The sequence below is a fragment of the Diceros bicornis genome, chromosome 36 (genome assembly GCF_020826845.1).
Source record: "Diceros bicornis minor isolate mBicDic1 chromosome 36, mDicBic1.mat.cur, whole genome shotgun sequence".
Lineage (NCBI taxonomy): Eukaryota > Metazoa > Chordata > Mammalia > Perissodactyla > Rhinocerotidae > Diceros > Diceros bicornis.
The window spans coordinates 14,451,603-14,472,599 of record NC_080775.1 but is presented as its reverse complement, the minus strand read 5'-3'; the positions used below and the strand labels follow the sequence as shown (position 1 = coordinate 14,472,599).

The window sequence follows — 20,997 nt, the reverse complement described above, 5'->3', positions numbered from 1 at the left end:
GCATTGGGTCTCCTCTTGTTCTGTTCTCTGAAACCATGGCAGGACACACAGGAAATTTCTAGAGACAGAGGGTTTATAGCTTTAAAAAGATTTTTGAAGAAATTATATACCCTGAAATTTTTCTAAAAAAGGAAAATTTATTTCTTTTGCCCTTTATCTTTGCCCTTACCTTGAAATAAGTCATGCCCCGTAAATATTTGAAAACCATGAAGCCAATTTTGAGTTTTCAAGACATCTATGATGGGGTGTATTAGGTTATTCATAGATGTGGCAATTAGGACAAATCTAGGGAAAGGCTGCTTGATATGCCCACTGTCAACTCCTAGCATTCAGGACCTTATTTAATAGCTCAGGGTCATCCTACTTGAATGTAGGATTACAGTTTACAATCTGGTGGCCAGAGGTCTCTGTTAAGGGAATAAACAGAGGGATCTGGTGTTTCTAATTTAGTCCCCAGAATGTCTAGGCTTCCGTTTTGCTGCTTTCCCTGACAACATGAATCACACACTCCTGCCTGGCACCTGGCTCTCCTCTAAGGTGAGCAGTACTGTATGGTGGGCACCTGCCTGCCCTGCACTGCCATTGGCCTGCTGAGGGGAAAGAAGAGTCCTGAGTAGAGCAGGACTGACCGTTTGCTTTGGTTTCTTTGTCTTTAAAATTAGAGGAGTCTTAAATGCGTTATTACTAAGTGAAAGATGTTAACCTGAAAAGGCTACATACTGTATGATTCCAACTATCTGACATTCTGGAAAAGGCAAAATTGGTTGCCAGGAGCTGGGAGGGGGTGGGAGAGGCATGGATAGGTAGAGCACTGAGGGCAATGAAACTACTCTGTATGACTTTATAATGATGGGTCCGTGTCATTATACATTTGTCCAAACCCATAGAATGTACAACACCAAGAGAGAACCCTAATGTAAACCATGGACTTTGGGTGATTATGATGTATCAGTGTAGGTTCATCAGTTGTAACAAATGTACCACTCTGCTGAGGGATGTTGATAATGGGGCTGTGCAGGTGTAGGTGTGGGGGGGAATATGGGAAATCTCTGTACCTTCCTCTCATTTTTGCTGTGAACCTAAAACTACTCTAAAAAAATAAAATCTTAAAAAAAAAAATTTCAGAGGAGTCACCAACCATAATCATCAGGGGTCCTTCTAGCTCTGACAATTGATGAGTTTCTCTGCTCAGAAGGTTGTTTTATTAGAATGCTCATCTTCGCTCACATTGTCCCTTGTGGTGAATGAGGTGCCCAGCCTTGAAAACCTAAAGTCTTAGAAGGAGAAAAAAGAACAAGGCATTCGCTACCTACTCAGAAAGGGGGAAAGGACCATGGCTCTGCTGCTAGTTAGGGACAGACCTGGGTCCCCAGCCCAGGACACTGTCTGTGTCACCTGTTCACATAACTGAGCATCATTTGATGATGGGGCACTTCTGTTAAGGTAAAAAGTAGAGAGAGGTGGGCTCCATCCATTTTAAGGACTTTGCATTTTCCTTTTGTCTTCAGATGAACCAAGACCCCTCCTCTTGGTTCCTGTTTATCTTCTCCAGCCCCATATTAACCCATACTCCTTTTGCTGTCCTAGGACAAACAGGGGATACCGTGGTGGCTGGGACTGAGCTACAAAGGAATCTTCCAGTATGACTACCATGATAAAGTGAAGCCAAGGAAGGTAAGTGTGCTCTCCTTTGTGGGCATATGGCTCTCGGACTGAGAGAGGAGCAGGCAGAAAGTGAGTGAAAATGTTAACGCCTGCAGCCTAAGGGCCTCTGGGCTCACCAGTCCCCTGCTAATTTGAGTGTATACAAATTACGCTGCAGTAATCCAATCCAGGTTCCCTGGGTAAATATTTTTTCTCCCTGTCACTAAGGAAACCTAAGCTGTTATAATTATTTAAGGTAAGGAGACTGGCTCAGCTCTCCCAAAGCAGATGAACGAAAGGACTTTGAGGGACTGTCCTGTTCCTTAATTTCCTGGGGTGCTGTGCACTCAGGAAAGCGAGAGAACATTCTTGAATCCTGAGGCTCATCTGACTTTTCCCAAAGGTTTTTTTTTTTTTTTTTTTTATTTTGGAAGGGGCAGCGACAAGAAGAGATTGTAGGTCAAAAAGAAGTGAAAAATAAAGAGTGAGAAGCATTCCTGCAAATCCAGAAATGTTTTATGGCATATTAGAAGTGATCGGAAATCTGGAAAAAATAAGGTCATTTGCCACAAAGAACGAGAAGCAGAGAGGGGTCTGCAGAGTCCTTGTAAACAAAACAGTATGTTTGAAGGGGGCACAAGGCTTGAATTTTCTCTGTTTTCGTTTACACACATTTTTTAGACCAGAACAAATTGAAAAATTATAATGGAAAAATGTCTCTGAGGCGAGAGCTGTCATTCAGAGCCTCTGGCAGAGAATAATGGGGAGACGGTATGCCGTTCAGACCCTGAAATGCACATCAGAAGTCTATCAAAACCACACTTGCTTTGGGAGAGAGAAGGCAATATTGGTCCATTATGTCATTCCAGATTGCTTTCCAGGCTTCTTTATCCATGAACAGGATTGAAACCCACACCACATACCCGAGCTTATGGTAGTCTGTCCAATTAACATCTGCGCTGAGCCAGCTTCTTTATTAAATTGATAGAAAGAAAATGGTCCTGTGTTGGGGAAGATTTTCACTCAATTGATCAGTAAGTCAGGTAAGTTCTAAAAACAGATCCTGAGCAAATGATGGAGGAATTCTTCCTTGGGAACAATTCAGTAGGAACCTGGCTGTTCAGGGTGTGTTGTTTTGTGGCTATTTCCAAAGCCATCCCAGGTTCTATTTATATGCTGCAAGACGTGAATTGGACCCTGTGTTCTTATTTTTTCTCTCTTTGGTCACGGGGTCTGTACTTCTTCCGTACTGTCTCTTTCTTCCTGCTTCCCCTCTGCCTCTTTTCTGTATGGCCTTTGTAAGTTTCTGTGCTTTTCTTGAGTTCTCTCCTCACTCCTTCCTCCTTTTTAACGTCAACCGTCCTCTCTTTTCAACCTGCCTGGCCATTTTTTTCTGCTTGCAAGAGCCAAGAGTATTCCTAAATCCTTTAACAAAATCCTGGTTACAATGTATCCAGCTTTTGATTGCCCACGTTGGTGGAAGACCGAGGTCAACATGGGCAATTGAGATCTACAGCAGAGTTTGTTCAAATCTAGTGGTTGAGAGGTATTGGTTAAGTGGGCACGCTCCGCTGCTTGTGGCCCGGGGTTCGGATCCCGGGTGTGCACCAACGCACCGCTTGTCAGGCCATGCTGTGGTGGCGTCCCACATAAAGTGGAGGAAGATAGGCACGGATGTTAACCCAGGGCCAGTGTTCCTCAGAGAAAAAAAAAAAGAGGAGGATTGGCATGGATGTTAGCTCAGGGCTGATCCTTGTCACACACACACACACACACAAAATCTAGTGGTTGAATTCTCCTCTCCCTCTGAGCATTTTGAAAGACATGCTAACAAGTATTCATATGTGTTTAGTTTAATTTATTAATATGTTTAGGCTTACTTTATTTCTCTAATTGAGGTGCTAATGAAGATTGAAGAAGTAACGAGATAGCATTTGATATATGTAAAATGCAGAGTGTGAACATCGCAAGGTCTTGATAAATTGTAACTATTCTTGTAAGACTCTAAAACAAGCTTTGAGATAAGGAAAAGTATGAAGCCAAAGGTGTGATAATCAGCCACTGAATAAGAGAATTTACTCTCATTTGTTGAACTTCTCCAGGTCCGCGAATTAAAAATGTTAAAAGGTCAATATATTTATTCACGGTATTGGCTCTACTCACACTGAGTTGTTATTTAAAGTAACTTATGCTTCTGTGGCCTCTGAGGAGGTAGTTGCGATTCTCAAGTCTGTTCCAACCAAGCCATCAGAGTCACTATTCGTTCATTCATTTAGAAAACGTTATTGCATTCCTGTTATGTGCCAAGCAGATCTAAGGATGCTGAGCTAAATAAGACACACAGCATGTCCTGCAGGCCTGCCCAGGCTAGCTGAAAGAGACGTGTGATGATTGCCTCAGTGTTCCCAAGTGCTACTGCAGAGGTCTGTGTGAGGGTGGGCGGTGAGTTAAAGGACAGAGTCATCAGCTGGGCTGGAGGAGGAGAGAAAAGTCTTCACAGGCAGCAAGTGGAAGCTGGGTCTTAAAGGGTGGACAGCAGTTTTGCAGATGGACAAATGGGCTGGGGAGGCATGCAGGTAGAGAGACCAGCGTGCATGAAAGCTCCGTGAAGGAGAGCAGCATGGCATGACGGGAAAGCACACAGCACCACCGGGACTGGAACGTAGGCTGGGGAGGAGGGCAGCTGGAGAGGAGGCTGGTGAGGTTCCAACAGCCAGCTCACGGAACCCTGAAGGCTTTGCTAAGAGGATTTCGTCTTTGAGGCACTGGGAGCCACTGAGCATTTGAAGCAGGGGAGTGGCCATATCAGATTTTCATTGTCCTAGAAGCATCATCTGGCAGCTGTGTGGAGGTGGGTTGGAGGAATACAGGACAAGACTTGCAAACCAGGACTTCATTACAATAGTGTAGGCCGGAACGGGTGGGAGCATGGGGTTGGCCATCAGTAATAGGGATAGAGAAGGGGAAATGGAAGCGAGACGTTTAGAAGGTGGATGTGATTGATCCATTGTGTGGGAGGAGAGGGTGGCAGTCAGAGCAGGAGGGCAGTCTAGAATGAAGCCCAGGCTTCTTGATCAACCAAAGCCTGGGATATAAGGGAAATAAGTTCAGTTCAGGCCATACAGAGTTGTAGGCTTGATGGAACATCCGAGTAGCTGTGGCAAGTAGGCAGTTGGGTATTCAGTTGGAGCTCAAGCGTATCAAGAATTTCCCAAGCATAACTAAAGCAGACACTGAACAGAGAGAGGAAAGGGAGAGGCGTTCGGCACACTGGAAAAGTTACCAATGGCGTGAGCAGAAGATTTCAGTTCCCTACTATGACCTTTGCTATGAGACACAGGGGCAGGACCGGGTTGTGTGGGCCCTGACCCTTATATAATTTGGGGAGCCCTCCTTAAGAAATGAATGTACGAGCTGAATATAAAATTAAGAGCAGGCCTTTGAAAGGGGAAGAGAAGCCTAAGTTTCATTAGCCCGAGGGGCATCCACCTCTGCTACGACCTAAAGGCAAACCCAGAGACTCACCAGAGCCGTAGTCAGAAGTCCCAGCTGTGGGAAGAACAAGGCAGGGTGCCTGTTCGTTCTTCTCACACCCAACATCATCACCATCATAAAAAGGCCATCTGTGTTACGTGTAAGGCACCCGTGAGTCTCTGAGAATGCAGGGGCACTCCCTGGCTCCAGAGCTGCGAGTCTGCAGAGACGCGTGCACATGGCACGACCACCACGGCAGAGTCACATGGACAGTGCCCCAAGTCTGTCTTCTGGGCTCGGGGCCGGTGATTCTTAACCTCAGCTGAGAATTGGAAACCGACGTGAAACTGTTGGAATGTATAGATGCTGCAGTCTCCCCTAGTCCCACTCACCGCATCTCTCACTCGGCTGCAGAACGTTTAGAAATCCGCACAATCCATTCTGCTGTGCAGCTGGAGTTGGGGACCACCACAGCTATCTATGTTTTCTGTCCGGACTCAGACTCAGGAGGGTCAGCCAAGCTGACTGGCATGCTGGCTGGCTGGCCGTGCCTCTGCACACGGAGAGGTGAGGTGTCCCAAGGCACAGGGCGCAAGGCTGGGCCAGCCCAGGGTAAGGGATGGCTCTCCAGGTGGCGCTACACGCTCTTGCTCATGGCCCAGGCTGAGCTCTGCTACTGTGGGCCCCCACCGATGCTCAGGAAACTGGGAGTGGCGCCCAGTTCTGTGCACCTGGAGGCCCTTCTGTGGCAACAGCTGCACCTCCAGCCCGGGCAGAGGCCCTCCCTCACACTCTGACCCAGTTACAGCAGCTGTGTCACATGGCACCACCATACTAAGAGCCAGCATTCAAGTAGGGGCAGTGGCAGGGGTGAGCCTGCTCCTTTCCTTTGGACGGCCTGGAGGCATCCTCTGGTATGCACCGTTCCAACAGCATCAGCAAACCATGAACACAGCCGGGGAGCTCAGTAACCTGCTATGAGAATCCACTCAAATGTTTCCATATGACCCACCAAAAACAGGGGCAGTAAAGCTGATAGCTCTCCAGAAATGGGCAGGACTGTAGCTTGTTCCAAGTTTTCTGGTCAGGGTGCAGTTTGCCATCCTGGTCACAGAATCTACCCTAAATTGCTTCATCCTCAGTCTGGAGCCCTGGTGGCTTTAGGAGAGATAAAGACAGGGTACCCCACAAATGGAATAAAGACACCATTCTAGCTCCCTCCTAACCACATGCCCCTATCTGCTACCTGGACCTCCTAAACAAACGGGCTTCTCGCCTTGCAGAAGCACAGCCCAAAATGCAGGCTGCTGATGTTTCTCAGGAAAAACCCAGCTTCTGTGCCCTCGGGGCACACGTGTCAGGAGTAGCTAGATACGTGGGGACACTGAAGATGGTGTTTTGGCTTTTGGTGTATATTCAGAAGCTCAAGGCCAACTTCCGAAGTATTTTAGGATTATATGTGCAGAAGAATAGCCCCCAAAAGCCCTAAAAAATCAGCTAATAGGACTTAAAAAAAGATTGAATTCTGCAATACATCCACATGCCCCAGATTATTGGCCCCTGCTTGCATCTATGAGTTCTTTTAAAAAGATCAGGCAGAACCCCAAACAGTGTCTGAGGTTAGGTTGTGGAATTTTTTATAAGCTACTAAATATCCCCTCATCAGCTCTTAGTAAATCCTATTTTTCTCCTTCACCCAATGATGTTTTCTCTCCCCCTCTTTGCTTGCCTCTTCACTTCTGTGCTCTTGTTCAGACTAAAATACTGTATAACACTTTGAAACATCCCGTTTGGTTATCTCAGCTCGCCTCTCTTCTTTCCCATGGTTGTGGTTTGATAGTTTTTATTCACAGTTGTGAATGTGGTATCAGGTATGGGAATGGGACTATCTGTGTGTCTAACTGTCTTGGTTTAGCAGTGGTGAGAGAAGTAGAAAGAGGGTCACAGTAGTCAAAGCAAAAAATAATTCTTGCAGCTCCGTAGATTACTCTATTTTCTCCTAGTTACCAGACTCCATTTTAGCCTGTGTATGTGTGTGTAGAAATGGAGTGCTGTGTAAGGAAGAAGTCCTTTATTTCACAAGTTACAGGTCTTCAGGGAATAACGAAGCATTGTCAGATTGGCATTTGGGCATTTGAAGTCAATCTCCAGCTTTGTCTTAGTTTGCATTTATGGCCAAACAAAGAGACCTAAGCCATCAAAAAAGAATAAATGCCAGCTGCATAAAGTGACCATCCATGGTGACATGCCTCAGATCGGCTGTCCCATTGCTTTTAGGCAGTTGTGCTGGTACAAGCTGCAGTTTTTCCTGTGTTCCCTGAGAAGGTGTGAATGAAAATGCAATGCTATATATTGAAGAGGCGTTGTTTTGTAATTCTTGCAGAACTGGGGTCACATGGGGCAGAGATAAATAAGGCTGGCTGAAATCTGTCGCATAGGGCTCCATCTTTTAGAGGAGGACCTTGCATTCCTTAGATCAAAGCCAGAGAAAGTCCCAAAGCTCTGACCTTGGGGACAATCAGCCCCTTCTCTGCAGCACCAAAGGCACTGGGAGAGTAGGCTCTTCCACACTCAAGACTCACCTCCCCGGCAGTGCCCGGCTGAGCTGCCTTCTCTGTCAGATCGCTGTTGTTTGCACTCTTCCAGCCTGTGGACAGACCAGCCATCGAATCATCAGAAGCCATTATAAATTACAACAGAAAACTCTTTCAGAATGGGGCGCTTTTCTAAGTGCTTTATTCTAAGAGAGTTAGAATAAAGAGCCCTCCTGCAGGCTGTCTCTGAGGCTCTAGGCCTTAGAGAACAAACAGTGGGAAACAGGTGACTCCAGCAAACCTCCCTAGAAGGAATATTCAATATCTGTAAATCATCGTTTATAGCTGCAGCCCACTCACCAGCCCATATTGAATGAAATGTCTCCATCAGGGAAGGCTGGCAGTGCCATCCCTTTTACATATTCTGCAGACAGCATTTACTTATTTATTTGATGTGCAATTAGGGGCGCTTTTATGTACACTTAGATGCACAATTAGGAGCCCTGTGGGGTCCCTTCTGAGACATTAGGAGAAGGAGCGGGAGTAAATGGTCTGCCCCCTGTCCCCACTGGAGCAGCCAATGCAGCCTCCTTTGGTTCCTAAGAGTATTTCCGAAGTGGGGTCATTGGCTTGGGGAATTGATGTATTACTGTCACCTCCCCAGACTAGTAAAGATTTTTGAATTGTATGAGATGATGAGGCAGGAAGACAAAATAATATTTACAGGAAATATTCCATTAACTGTGAACCGACTCCCAGTGGAGTCAGCCTGCTAAATTATTCAGTGTGATAAGCGCTCCATTAAGTGTTCTGCTGACTTATTGGTCAGTCTCTTCGGATGCACTTGACTCATTTTCGGGTTGCTGAGCCCTCTGCCTTGGCCGGCCCTGGTGGGTGCCTCACTCATTCCATCATCTGTATTCCCCTTGGGAACCATACCCTGTGCACAGCGGGGAGGAACAACTCCATTTAGTACGTTTAGCATTCTTAGCATTTTGCAGCCTCTGCTCTTTCACAGTGTTGGATTAAAGGGCCTCCTCCTGTTGCCTGTTGTCAGTGGTTCAGATGTCACTTAGTGCTGAGCGGACCTGGAAGGGTTCAGTGCCTGTGGGTGACAGGCCCTGCTCTAGGGCCTGCAGATGTTGCAGCGAACCAAAGAGACAGGTCCGGGCCCTCACAGAGCTTACAGTCTAGTAGGGGAGGCAGTCAAGTGACAACAGTAAATAAATCTCTAACGTGTAGTGTCAGAGTGTTGAATTCTACGAAGATAACAAATCAGAATAAGGAAGAGTGGAGGGGTAGTGGATGGTCAGGGATGGCCTCTCCAAGGAGGCGACATTTAAGTGACTCTCTACTTCTGAGAGTGTTGCACGTCGGACTCCTTGGGAAGTAGAGTCTGAGATGGGTTTGCACGCAGGAAGCATATTGGGAAGTGCTCTGGGGTTAATGCCAGTGGGGAAAGGGAAGGAAACAGGACGAGGCAGAGAGAGAAGCTGAGCTATGATGCAGTCTCAGACAAATCTCAAGCTGGAGGAGCCATCAGAGCCATCACCCTGAGGCTGCGGGGGCGAGTCTTATCCCCAACATGAACCAATAATCAGATGTAGGTGACCTGCAGGGGAGGGGTCGTGACCTTGAGCAAAGTGGCTCTCTACAGCTGAGGGTGATTCCTGGAGAAAGAGTAAGTCCTTCAGTCCTGAAGGGAGAGGCTGGTCAATACAGCACTGTAGCTCTTACAGGTTCTCAAAGTGTGACCCTTGGGCCAGCAGCATCTACATCACTTGGGAACATGTCAGAAGTGGAAACTCCAAGTCCCCACCCAACAAGACTCATGGACTCAGAAACTCAGAGGGTAGGACTCGGCAGTCTGTTTTCATGAGCCCTCAAGGTGATTCGGATATAGGCTATGGTTTGAGGACCACTGCTCTACAGACAGGTAACAAGGAACTTTCTATGTGATCCCACTTTGTTGTTTGAAGATATTTTAGACTGAGTTAAAATCAAATTCCTTCCTAGAGCAGTTATACCTTCAGAACAAAGGTGTTTTGTAAGCCAGTGGCTTCCATATTCACTCAAAGGCCCAAAGTAAATCTCAGGATCTCAACCAAAGAGGAATTTTGGTGCTATTAACTCGCTTGCAATGTATTCCAAAAAGGTGTGCTACACAACTTATTTAACCTCTCTGTGCCTCTTTTTATATCTGTGAAGTGGAGACTCTAAAACACAAGAAATAGTCTGATGTTCTCCATCTTGAATATGTTTACATCTCAAAGAGTTCCTTGTTCCCCAAGATCAAAGTGCTGTTGCCCTTGACATAGCAAATCTCGTTACAGTTTCTTTTATACAGAACACGAGAGGTGGGTTCACCATGAAGAGCAAACAGTGTCCCTTTGTTAAGAGGATTTACTTTTTTCTTGATCATTGGATCTGGGAACCCGGGGTCCCTGGGTTCCCACAGGTTCCTGTGGAGGCCATTTCAGAGGCTGGTCCTGAGTAAGCCAAACCTCCAAGGACACCAACTTGTGTTCTTGTTGAAAGTGTCCCTACGGTACCCGTGCTGGTGTCAGACTGTCACTTTTGAAGACGGTGATGTTTATGAGTAGAAAATAAAAGCATTTCCCCATCCAGATGGAGCATCCTTAGAGAGAAGTTAAATGTGAGAGTAATTTCTCTGCAGACGTACGGGAGGAAAGTGATGGAATTATGCCTCTGGGAGAGGCAGGTCCGAATCTCTCCTGGGGTGACATGCTTGGAGGTAGCTCTTGGAAGAGGGTTCACTGTGCTCTGAAGATGCCATCCAAATGGGCCCTGGGTTACTGGTTCTGTTAATCTCTAGGCCTGGCATCACCCTTTGGGTGCTACGTTCTGGCTGGGGCCTCAGGTACCCTACTGTTATTTGTAGTGAAAGACATCTGGCCTGGTAGTCAAGACATCTCAGTTCTAGCTCCAGTTCTGCAAGAAGAGTCACTTCCCTGGGCCTCAGTTTCCCCAACAATAAGGAGGTTGATATAGATAATCAGGAGTGTTGAAGTTGACAGAACCTTACGACTAGGATGAGGTAAGAAGAAGGAAGTAAGGGGCAAGCTCATAGTAGAGCCAGAAAGGAGTAGTGAACGAAAGAAAGAATGAAGAGCAACATTTTCCCCGAAGAAAGTGATAGAGGGAGAAGATCCCACTTTCTAAGTAGGTAGACCCATGACTATCTTTGACTGCTCTCCACTTTTAGCCAAAGCCGGAGCTAGATCCTACTAGATGGCTAAAGTCGCTTTCCTCCCCTCGCTGACCCCTCTGTCTCTTCTGTGGAGGGTGGGGTCTCCCTGGGCTCATGCACTTCCCACAGCAATGCCTGCTCTCGACTTCTTGTCCTCCCTCCCTGAGCAGGCACGTGTGACAGCAGTAGGAAGGCCACAGAAACTGCCACATTGATTGTGAGGATGGTAGGCTCAAACACAACGCTCGGTATTTATAACATGCAAATAAACACCCAGCCAGACAGGCCAGCAGCCCCCTTGAGACCGACTAGCTTCTAAATAGCTCACAGAAACAGATTCCCACTACTCAGGGAGACCCGTTGACCTTGGATGCAATTGGAAGACACAAATCAAAACCAAACGCTCTTGTTGGATCCCAAACCTCTGCAGACGAGTTTCCGACAGCCTCACCCACTCCAAAAGAACCATGAGCTAGTAGTAACTTACAAACAGATTTGGGTTTTCTGGCTTAAAAACCAAAGACTGTGCTAGTCTAACAAGAACATTGACCACCTGGGACTCAAAAGGCAAATTTCTTTTATCTCCCACCATTCTTTTAAATGTGTCCTTCCCTGGATAAAAATTCACGCATTCTTGTGACTTCTTGGATCACGCCAGGTAATACAGAATCACATGGTCCGTTGAAGTAGCAAAATTAATTTTATTACGAAATTAGTGTCCAGTCCTTTATAACAACCCAAGCTCCAAAACTGATTTAAAGTTCATTCTTTTCCCCACTCCCAACTGGGCCCCACTTCTCCTTCAGCTCGTCTGACAGTAGCAGGCCAGCCCACTTCTCATGCTTTTGATTTCTTGAGCAGGAGTCAGTTAGCAATCTTAGATGTCCCTTAACTTCAGGAGACACTTGTCAAGTAGTCCAGGAGACCCTAGTGCACCCTCGCTCACTAGGTTAGTAGACGGCATCCTCCGCCTCCCCCTTTGGGTAGAGGAAGCTCACAGCATGTCTTTCTCCCTCTAAAATTCTCCCTTAGTTCCCACCTTCCCAAACATTTTATACTCCAGTTGAGGGTGAGGGGTTTCAGAGACACCTAAACCATAAGGTTTTCAATTTTTAACTGTGATAAAATACACATAACATAAAATTTAGCATCGTAACCATTTTTAAGTGTCTGGTTCAGTAGTATTAAGTCTGTTCACATTGTTGTGCAGCCAGTCTCCAGAACTTTTTCATTGTGTGAAACCGAAACTCTGTCCCCATTAAACCACAGCTCCTCATTCCCCACTGCCCCAGCCCAGGCAACCGCCATTCTACTTTGTTTCTATGAATTTCACTCCTCTAGGAGCTTCACATAAGTGGAATCATACAGTATTGGTATTTTTGTGACCATAGGGTTTTAATATCCAAACCAGGACACTTTTGAGAGTGGAAGTGGGGCACTGGTTACTCATTAATTATACCACCATGGCAGACAAACCAGGGCTGCCACAGGCAAACCTAGCCACATGGTGGCCTCTGGAACCAGCATGGTGACCTGTTGAATCGGCTCTTTGCCTTTTTTTTTTTTGGCCTCTCCTGGGTGGTCTGCTCACCACTCCCTTGAATGAGATTGATCATTGTAAAGTCTCAGCCAGTGCTTCCATTTTCATGTCCTGCGGCTCTGGCTGTGCAGTGGTGTCATTATGCGCAGATAGCATAATTCCTGACAAACCCATGCTGAGCCAGCAACTGGGTACACTCCAAAGAACCCTGGCCAGTGAAATCATAGACTATCCAAACACCCAGGTCTTTCTGGCATTTCCAGCAGGTGTTTCTGGTGCTACCTGGGGTTTTGCAAGTCTCCTCACCAATCCTTATAATTATTCTAGAAAGTGTATACTGACATTGAATGTGGTCCATGGGCTCCCCACCCCCAGAGTGGACCCAGGCTTCTTGTGATGAATGTTCCTGTTCTGGCCTTTTATCGGGAGGGCGAAGAGCCAGAGGGGCTCTGGATGCCAGTCTTTCCAGGCCTCTCGTTTGACTGGAAACCGAATCCCAGCCCTCCTGTAATATGCATTAGGAGTCACAGCTGAGTGAATTTCCTCTGTGGGGGTGCACACATGTGTATATCTTTAAATCATCATTGAGTTGATGCTTGTAGCTATAGGGTTTGAAAAACCATACAATACTGGTCACTGGCCAGATTTCTCACCAGCTGACTCTGTGACAGACTGTGGGGTCACATAGCAGCAGAGGAGAAGACCCAGCAGAGGAGGTGCCTTGACCGTGACAGCCTGAAGCTGTCAGGCTGGGGGAGGACAGTTGTCATCTGCAGAGACCAGGTCCAAGAGGAGGGTCCTGGTAGGTGAACTGTCCAACAAGGGGCTGGGAGGGGGACTTCTTGTGGAGAACGGGCATCACTGAGAACTTAGGGGGCTCCTTTTAAGGAATTAGTTTTATTGAGTCTTAACCAAAGACCATCTTGTGATTCACGATGAATCCAGACTAGGATTTACCAGTGGAAAGGCCACAAGGGAGCTCCTGGTCTCACCCCACTTCTCCTCAACCTCTCAAGCCCTAGGTGCCCACAGATCTACTTTGCTGTCTCTCTGGATTTGCCTATTCCAAACATTTTATATAAATGGAATCATATAATCTGTGGCCCTTTGTGTCTGCCCTCTTTCATTGAGAATAATGTTTTCAAGGTTCATCCATGTTGTAGCATGACTCAGAACTTCATTCCTTTTTATGGCTGACTAATATTCCATTGTCCTCTGATGTTTCCTCCGGCATTTTCTGCTTTCACATAGCAAACACACACACACACACACACACACACACACGGTGCCTTGGGTCTCTGCATCTGCCGAATCCCCTCACCCAGCTGCATGGCTGTGACCTCAGTTTCCTTCTGATATCAACTCAGATGTCACTTCAATGAAGCCTTCCCGACCACCTTATCAACAGTGACAGCCCCTGTCCTATCCTCCTTTATGTTTGTCCCTGGAACCTCTTATCCTCTGGCTTCCTCACTGAGTAGTTTTCTTATTTATTAGCCTACCACTTTCCTCACAAAGACGTACAGAGATTTTTGTCTGTTTCACTACTCGATGCCCTCTGCCTGGCATAGGGCCTGACACATGGTATAATAAATAAATATAAATAGTTCAATGAATAAAAGCAGTCAGAGCAGAATATCCAATAGCTTGTGACCCACTGATGGTTTTGAGGACATCTTGAGACATGCATATGTGTAGTGACCTCATATAGATATAGGATAAATAGTCTAGCTCCTATAAGGAAGGGTTCAAGAGAGCTCCATGTAAAAGGAGAGACATGAGGAAGGGAGGAGGGATATAGGAGAGCTTTTCACAGCTTAAATTTGTGGGTGGAAAAGTGAAAAACATAACAAGTTCCCTACCAGTCCATCTGGACTGTTGCTCGATTTTATTGTTTGTCTCCTGGGCCAAAAGGAACTAAAGAGCTAATAGTAACCAGACATCAGGAGTGAATTGCTGGAGTCCTGCAGACCATTGAACAGTTCTGGTTCATCTGGATGCCGTTTCTTTCTTAGAAGCGGGAAACGTGAGGCTGGGAAACCCTGTTGGTTGAGTCCGGTAACCTCCGCTTTGTCTTGGGAAATCTTAACAGCTTGTTTCTGCTGAGCCGTGTAATACTCAGGGAGCGTAGTGAGAATTTTTTTAATGAGTGTGATTCAAAGGGGAAACCCAGGCTGAACTGGCCTTCCTGAAAGAGTGAACCTGTTTAACATGAAAGCCTAGCATAGCCTGGAAGGTGTCTGCGTCCTGCCGGCTCTCACTCCCAACCCCTGGGGCTGGGGGACTCTACAAGGAGGGTCCACCCTGCCCCCGCCCCGGTCATGCCGGTCAAAGAGCCTCCAGCAGACTGAGGCACTTTCTAGGCAGAATGAGTTGTGCAGAGTCACTCCTGGTTGGGACTAGGGTTACAGCTTGAGCCCATGAGCTCCTGCAGACCAGAGCCTTCCCTGCTCACTTTGGAATCGTTCACACAGAGCTCCTGAAGGAGGAAGGGCTGTGATTCTCTTGGGCTGGCCCTCCGTGCCACTTTTCTGTTGTCATATCCCTTGCAGTTTGTAAATGTATTTTTAACAAGATGTCTTGCTTCAGCCGCTGGGGGTTCCTTGCATCCGAGAATTTGCCTCAATTTTGAGCAGACAGATAAGGGTTCACATACCAGCTCCCAGCATTTATCATCTGTGTGACTTTGAGAAAGTGACTTAACTCTGAACTTCGGTCGCCATAACACCTACCTCATAAAGCTCTTCATTCACTTACTCACTCACTCACCAAACAATTACTGAGCGCCTAATATGCCCCAGGCATTGTGCTAGGTGCCAGGAAAATACCTTCAAGGAGCTTATAGTGTGGTATAGAGAGATCTGACTAGAAAAGACGATTGCAACACAGGATGATAACCACTTTTGCAGAGGGGCGTATGTGAATATCTGGGGCAGCTAGCCTCGATTGGGGCTGGGAGGTTTGAGGGATCAGATACAGCCCTGATGAAAAGAAGGTGGTTTAGGGCAGCCTGCTGAGTGGAAGGTATCCATTTCCTCCTCTGCTGTCACCCCTCCTCCCCCCAATTCACAGTTCCCCAAATTGACTTGCCCACTTGAGAATGCCTCTAGAGAAAAGGGAACAAAAGCAGAGCTTTAAATGGAAGCAGCCCTCCTGGAAAGACAAAAATTCTAGAGTTGAAGTCCTCACCTCTAGAAAACATCCCTTCATCTCTCTTCTTTCTGGGAAGGAAAAATTGTGGAGCAGATACAAAATTGCTCCAGCAAGAGGATCCAGAGAGAGAAATCACGAGTCACCCAGAGCCCCAGCTGCAGAGATGGCAGCTCCACGCAGACCCCCACGCCCCCAGTCCAGCTGAGGGGTTGGACCCTCTAGCAGAAGGTTTACACTGAAGTGGGGCGGACCTGGCCTGCCTGCCTCTGCTGGCTGCAGCCACTGTTACAGAGCAGCCAGCAAGACCACAAGTGTTCTTGGCAGCTGTCTGACTTGAAGAGCAAGCCGCCAGCCCCCGGCCAGGTGCCTGCTCGGCTCCCTCGCTCCCTGAGACACTTTCTCACCAGGACAGCCTGGAGCTCACACCTGAGGTCTCAGCAGCAGGCGATCTGCCTCTACTGGTACCCACAGAAACCAAGGTCTGCGAGACCTCCCCCTCCCCAGCAGGAGGGGCCGACTCATGAAGCACTAGGTCTCTTAAAGTGCACACGAGCTGCTGTTAAATAGTTATTCCCAAAGAGCCCTGGCTGACTTACTAACTTTGTCTATCTTTGTTTCACACAGATAACACCAGGGCAGAGTGTTTCATTTTATCTTTTTCTTTTTTTAGCTTGATTTTTAGCTAAAGCAGGGTTTTAGTTATGAGTAAATACCTTTGTTTCCACGTAGAGCTGGTTGCTGGCCCTTTCTTCTTCATCCCCTTCCCGATCTTTCATGGAGTCAGATGGCCTCCACCAGGAAAATCAGGGGACTTGTTATGGTCCCACACCTCTGGACAGAGCTACCAGGCATAAGAGGACTGATAACTGCCAAGCACCCCTAAAAAAAAATAGAAAAACACAGGTTTTGCCCAAAGTCTGCCCTCCGAAGTAGTAGAAACAAAAACCTTACAGCAGTCAAAAGAGATCTTTGCCGTTGCAGGTGAAAGGGCGCATCATAATTTTTCCCCCAGATGTGCCAAATACTTAGACTAATTCTTTCTTTGAAGCATCCCATTGACAGAAGTCATTGCAGGTGTGACTGGCCTTGAAGTTTTTTTAAAGGAAAGCCTGGGGGCCGGCCCTGTGGCTTAGCAGTTAAGTGCAGGCGCTCCGCTACTGGCGGCCCGGGTTCGGATCCCGGACGTGCACCGAAGCACCGCTTCTCCGGCCGTGCTGAGGCCGCGTCCCACATACAGCAACTAGAAGGATGTGCAGCTATGCCATACAACTATCTACTGGGGCTTGGGGGAAAAAAAAAAAAAAGGAAAGCCTGGAGCACAGAGAGGTTAAGCTACCCATCACTGGACCACAGTGCTCGTTACTGGAAAAACCAAAGGTAGATCCAGATGTGGTGAATCACTGGCTGGCTTCTCCATTCGAATACTAATCCTCATACATCCCCAGAGGCACACGCAGGAGGGAAGAAATTACATCAGGAGGCCGAGGATAAGAAAGGAAAGCACTTCCAGCTTCTCTTTCACGTTTTTACACTTGCCAAAGCTTTATGGTGCATCTTTCTGCAAGAAAAGCCAAAGTACACACAAGAAAATCATATAGAGAGAAGCCCCTCAGGGGGAGAAATAAAAGGAAATCGCGTCCAATGGGAGAAATAAACCAGCCTGTTTCTCTAGAGGCCTGTTAAGTACTCATTGACCCTCTTTCTCTCCTTCCCCTGTAATGACACGTAAGGCAAAGGAAGCTAAGAGGTTTTTGATGGGTTCAAGAGAGGCCATCCATGAAAGGGTCAAGGCCTGGTGCTCTGGGCCTCTGTCACTGAATTAAGCAAGGCAATTTAGAGCTCGTGTCTCTGACAGTGAGGAGTAGGCAGCCAAAGAACATCTTGATTTTCTTGGATCTGGCTGCGGAGAGAGATTAGCCATTGTTTTCTTTGCTGGGTATGTGGTCCTCTCAGAAGAAAACAGATGCCAGAGAGTGCTCTTTCAATGCAGGTAATGAAGGCTATACGCATATTCGCTGTATAAGTGAATTATCTGCGAGCATAGTTTGACTATTTTGGAGGGTCCAATTTGGTTCCCAGCGTAGCCCATTCCGTGTAATACTGAGCCATGTTATAATAGGATACTTTCTTCCCAGGATGAATGTTTTGAGATTAGAAGTCAGCAGGAAAATGGTCAAAACTGACCCAGGTCAGAATTGCAGTGGACCCAGGAATCAACTGAATAAGAACCGGAACCAAGGAGCCCAAAGAGAACCAGTGAACAGCAACTTAATCTGAATGAACAAGAACCCCGTTAGGCTTATGCTTCCACTATGAAAAATCCAATTAACAGAAAACATTTTAAAAATGCCCATGGCACCATATTAGCCATCTTTTAAAAAAAAATTACACACACCAGTACTTTGGGCTGATAGGTGTTCAGAGTATTCAGGACCTTTATTTTTTACGTTAAGAATAGTATTGGCATGTAAATGATGGAGGGGACAGTACATAATAATAGCTGGTATTTGTTGAGTGCTACCTATGTACTGGGCACCATTTTAAGCACTTTGTATGTATTAATTCATTAATACAGCAGCCCTATGAAAAAACTGTTGTTAGTAGTAGTTTTCCAAAGATGAGAAAACTAAGACACAAAGAAACTAAATTGCCAAGGATACACAGCCAGGAAGTGGTAGACAGTATGGCTTTGAAAATCGTGCTTTTAATCAGTCCCATTCTATATTGTCTCCCATAAGTAGGAAATGTTTAAAACAAGCTACTGGATTTTTAAATTCCAAAGAGTAGCAGTGTGACCTTCCCTAGATTTACGGTTCTGACCTTCAACCCATGCAGAGGATGTAGGAATGCCCACACACGCACCCCTCCGCTTCCAGAAAAGAAAGCTGAGATGCAGTGGGCCTCACCAAGTCAGGACTAGAACTGAAGGCTTTTGACTTCCAAACCTGAGTTCTCACCCCGAAAAATGATGAACCAAAAAGATGGAGAATGAGCGATGGTCGTGAATATTGATTATCTGAGATAGAAGCATGAGACATATCTGAATAGGTTGACATGGTGCCTCCATAGGGTTTCAAAAGCCTGATTCACAAACTATGGATGATTTTAAGCTCCATCATGAAGCTAATTACTATATCGTGAATGCAATCTACTTTGTCTATGTCTCGTCTTCCCAACTAGTTGTAAGCTTCTTACAAATAGAAACATGCATTATGTTCTTCCTCTTCCTATTAGCCCATTCAAAGAGTAGACACCACTACTTGAATGGTTGTGTCTTCTTCTTTTTTTTTTTTTTGGTGAGGAATATTGGCCCTGAGCTAACATCTATTGCCAGTTTTCCTCTTTTTGCTTGAGGAAGATTGTCACTGAGCTAACATCTGTGCCAATATTCCTCTATTTTGTATGTGGGATGCCTGCCACAGCACGGCTTGATGAGCGGTGTGTAGGTCCATGCCCGGGATCTGAACCCACGAACCGTGGGTCCCCGAAGTGGAGTGCGTGAACTTAACCACTATGCCACTGGGCCGGCCCCGGTTCTCTCTTCTTTAAACATAAAGTAAAATATATTGAATGCCTATGCAACTGATATAAAAAACCTCTGACATATAGTGTCAACTCACTAAAAACATCCTTGCTTCTGTTGTTCCCTAAAATTGGTTCTGCCATAATAGCAGAACCTCATCAGGGTGCACCCGATCGAATTCTCTGAGCACACAGGCTTAGAGTTTTCTGTGGTGTGCTCCCATTTTAATTAAACTCCATCCAGTTGGGGTTCAGCCACTCCTTCTATTGTCCTGTAGCCCTGAAGATGTGTGGCAACTCATTTTTATTTGCTGAAGGTATAAATACACGTAGAGATAGTGAGTGACAGCCCTGCTTCTAGAAAGTGAACAGAGCAGAAATGAAATAAGGAAGTGTGTTTTTTAGTTTGTATGTTTCATTCTGAGCTTGGAGATTATGCCTGGCCTTGAGTCTAATTCTTCTGATAAAAGAACTCTTTGTTGGTGTTTAGAAGGCATGCAGCATCATTTAGACTGCCAGGAGCCTTTGAAGAATTGATAACTTACTTAACCATCAGCTTGAGACAACTTTGTCCTCAGTCATCGTCGGCTCTTCCTGGTGTGTTAGAAGGAGCAGAGGACAGAAGTCACAAGAGTGGTCCTGACATCAGTTACTTATTTCACCTCTGCCGGTCCCGTACCCTCTCTCGGCTGGGCTGGCTTTATCTGCGGAAGGAGGAGGCTGGACCAGATGGTGCTGGAATTTGGTATAATAGCCCCTCCAGAAGAAGCAGGAAGTTACTCAGAGAGAGGTCATTAAGAGGCTTGGTGACTCAGCCTCGGGGACAGGAGGAAGACAAGGCTCCTTAAAGTCCTGGTCAAGAATCACAGCCACTGGAGTGAGCTTCCTCTCAAGGCTTTATTTCCTCGTCATTCCCAGGGCGCACCCACCATTGCATGTGCCGTCCCAGCTCTCAGTAAACACTTGCTGGGGAGAAAGTCGCATGGAGTCAAGGCCCCTTCAGTCTGTCCCCGCTGGGCCCAGAAAGAACAGGGCGGGGGGGACGTTAGCCCTTTTCTGCCCTGACCATCAGCTGAACACAGGATGTAGGAATCCAGCAGACGAGCTAATAGGATCCAGTAACCAGGTCCAACTCATTAAGTGTTTATAGTGCATTCAGGGCTCAGAGGCGGTATTTATTAGCCACTCTTGTTGGCTCTCAATGGATAAATGTTTCCCATCTCCTGTTTTATGCATCAGGACATTGAGGCCCAGAAAGGGGAAGTGGAGGACTGGTGATCACTTGGAAATCGAAAGTTTGGGTCAGAAACTGTGAATCCACATCTAGTGCCATCATCAACGATGGTGACAGACCCCATCTCAATGAAACCACTTCCGGACGGTTTCTCTGAGTTTTTGTTTTCAGGGCAAGCCCAAATTATTAAGGCTGTTCTAAATCATGATTCTTGCTGTTTGTTGGTCATTTTTGAAAGCTACTGAACACTGAGGCATCGCTGTATAGAAAACCAGAGGAATCCAGGTCTCTAAGAAGAGAAAGAAATAATAGTTATTATCATTTGCAGCATACAAGGAAAGGAAAGCCATTAGATAGGACTAAAAAGATTTGGTTTTATACTTCCCACTTACAGTCACATTGTTGCTCATTTGTAAAAATCATTCCACTCGTCAAGTTAACCAGCCATTAGTGAGTAAGAGCTGTTCCCATTAATTGGTGGAACCATGTGGAAAGGAACATAGTTGGAGGTTAGAGTAATGGGCCAGGTGCCCTTGACTCCTGTTTCTGGTTCCTTCACTGACTTGCTGTGTGGCCTTAGGCAGTTTCCCCTAATTTCTCTGGGCCTCGTTTTCCCCAAGAAGGAAATTTCCCACTCACTCTTCTTGGGGGATGCTAAAAGATCAAAGAAGAGAGGTTTGCAGAG

At 46.4% G+C, this 20,997-nt stretch overlaps 1 protein-coding gene across 3 annotated transcripts in view; it reads left to right on the top strand.

Moving 5' to 3' along the window:
- Positions 1-20,997, top strand: part of FRMD4A (FERM domain containing 4A) — a 216,649-nt gene that overhangs the window by 124,543 nt on the left and 71,109 nt on the right. For all 3 annotated transcript variants that reach the window (XM_058532438.1, XM_058532437.1, XM_058532439.1), the window contains one exon: positions 1,588-1,674. In XM_058532438.1, coding sequence (XP_058388421.1) covers positions 1,588-1,674 — 87 coding nt within the window. The remainder of the gene's footprint in view (positions 1-1,587; positions 1,675-20,997) is intronic.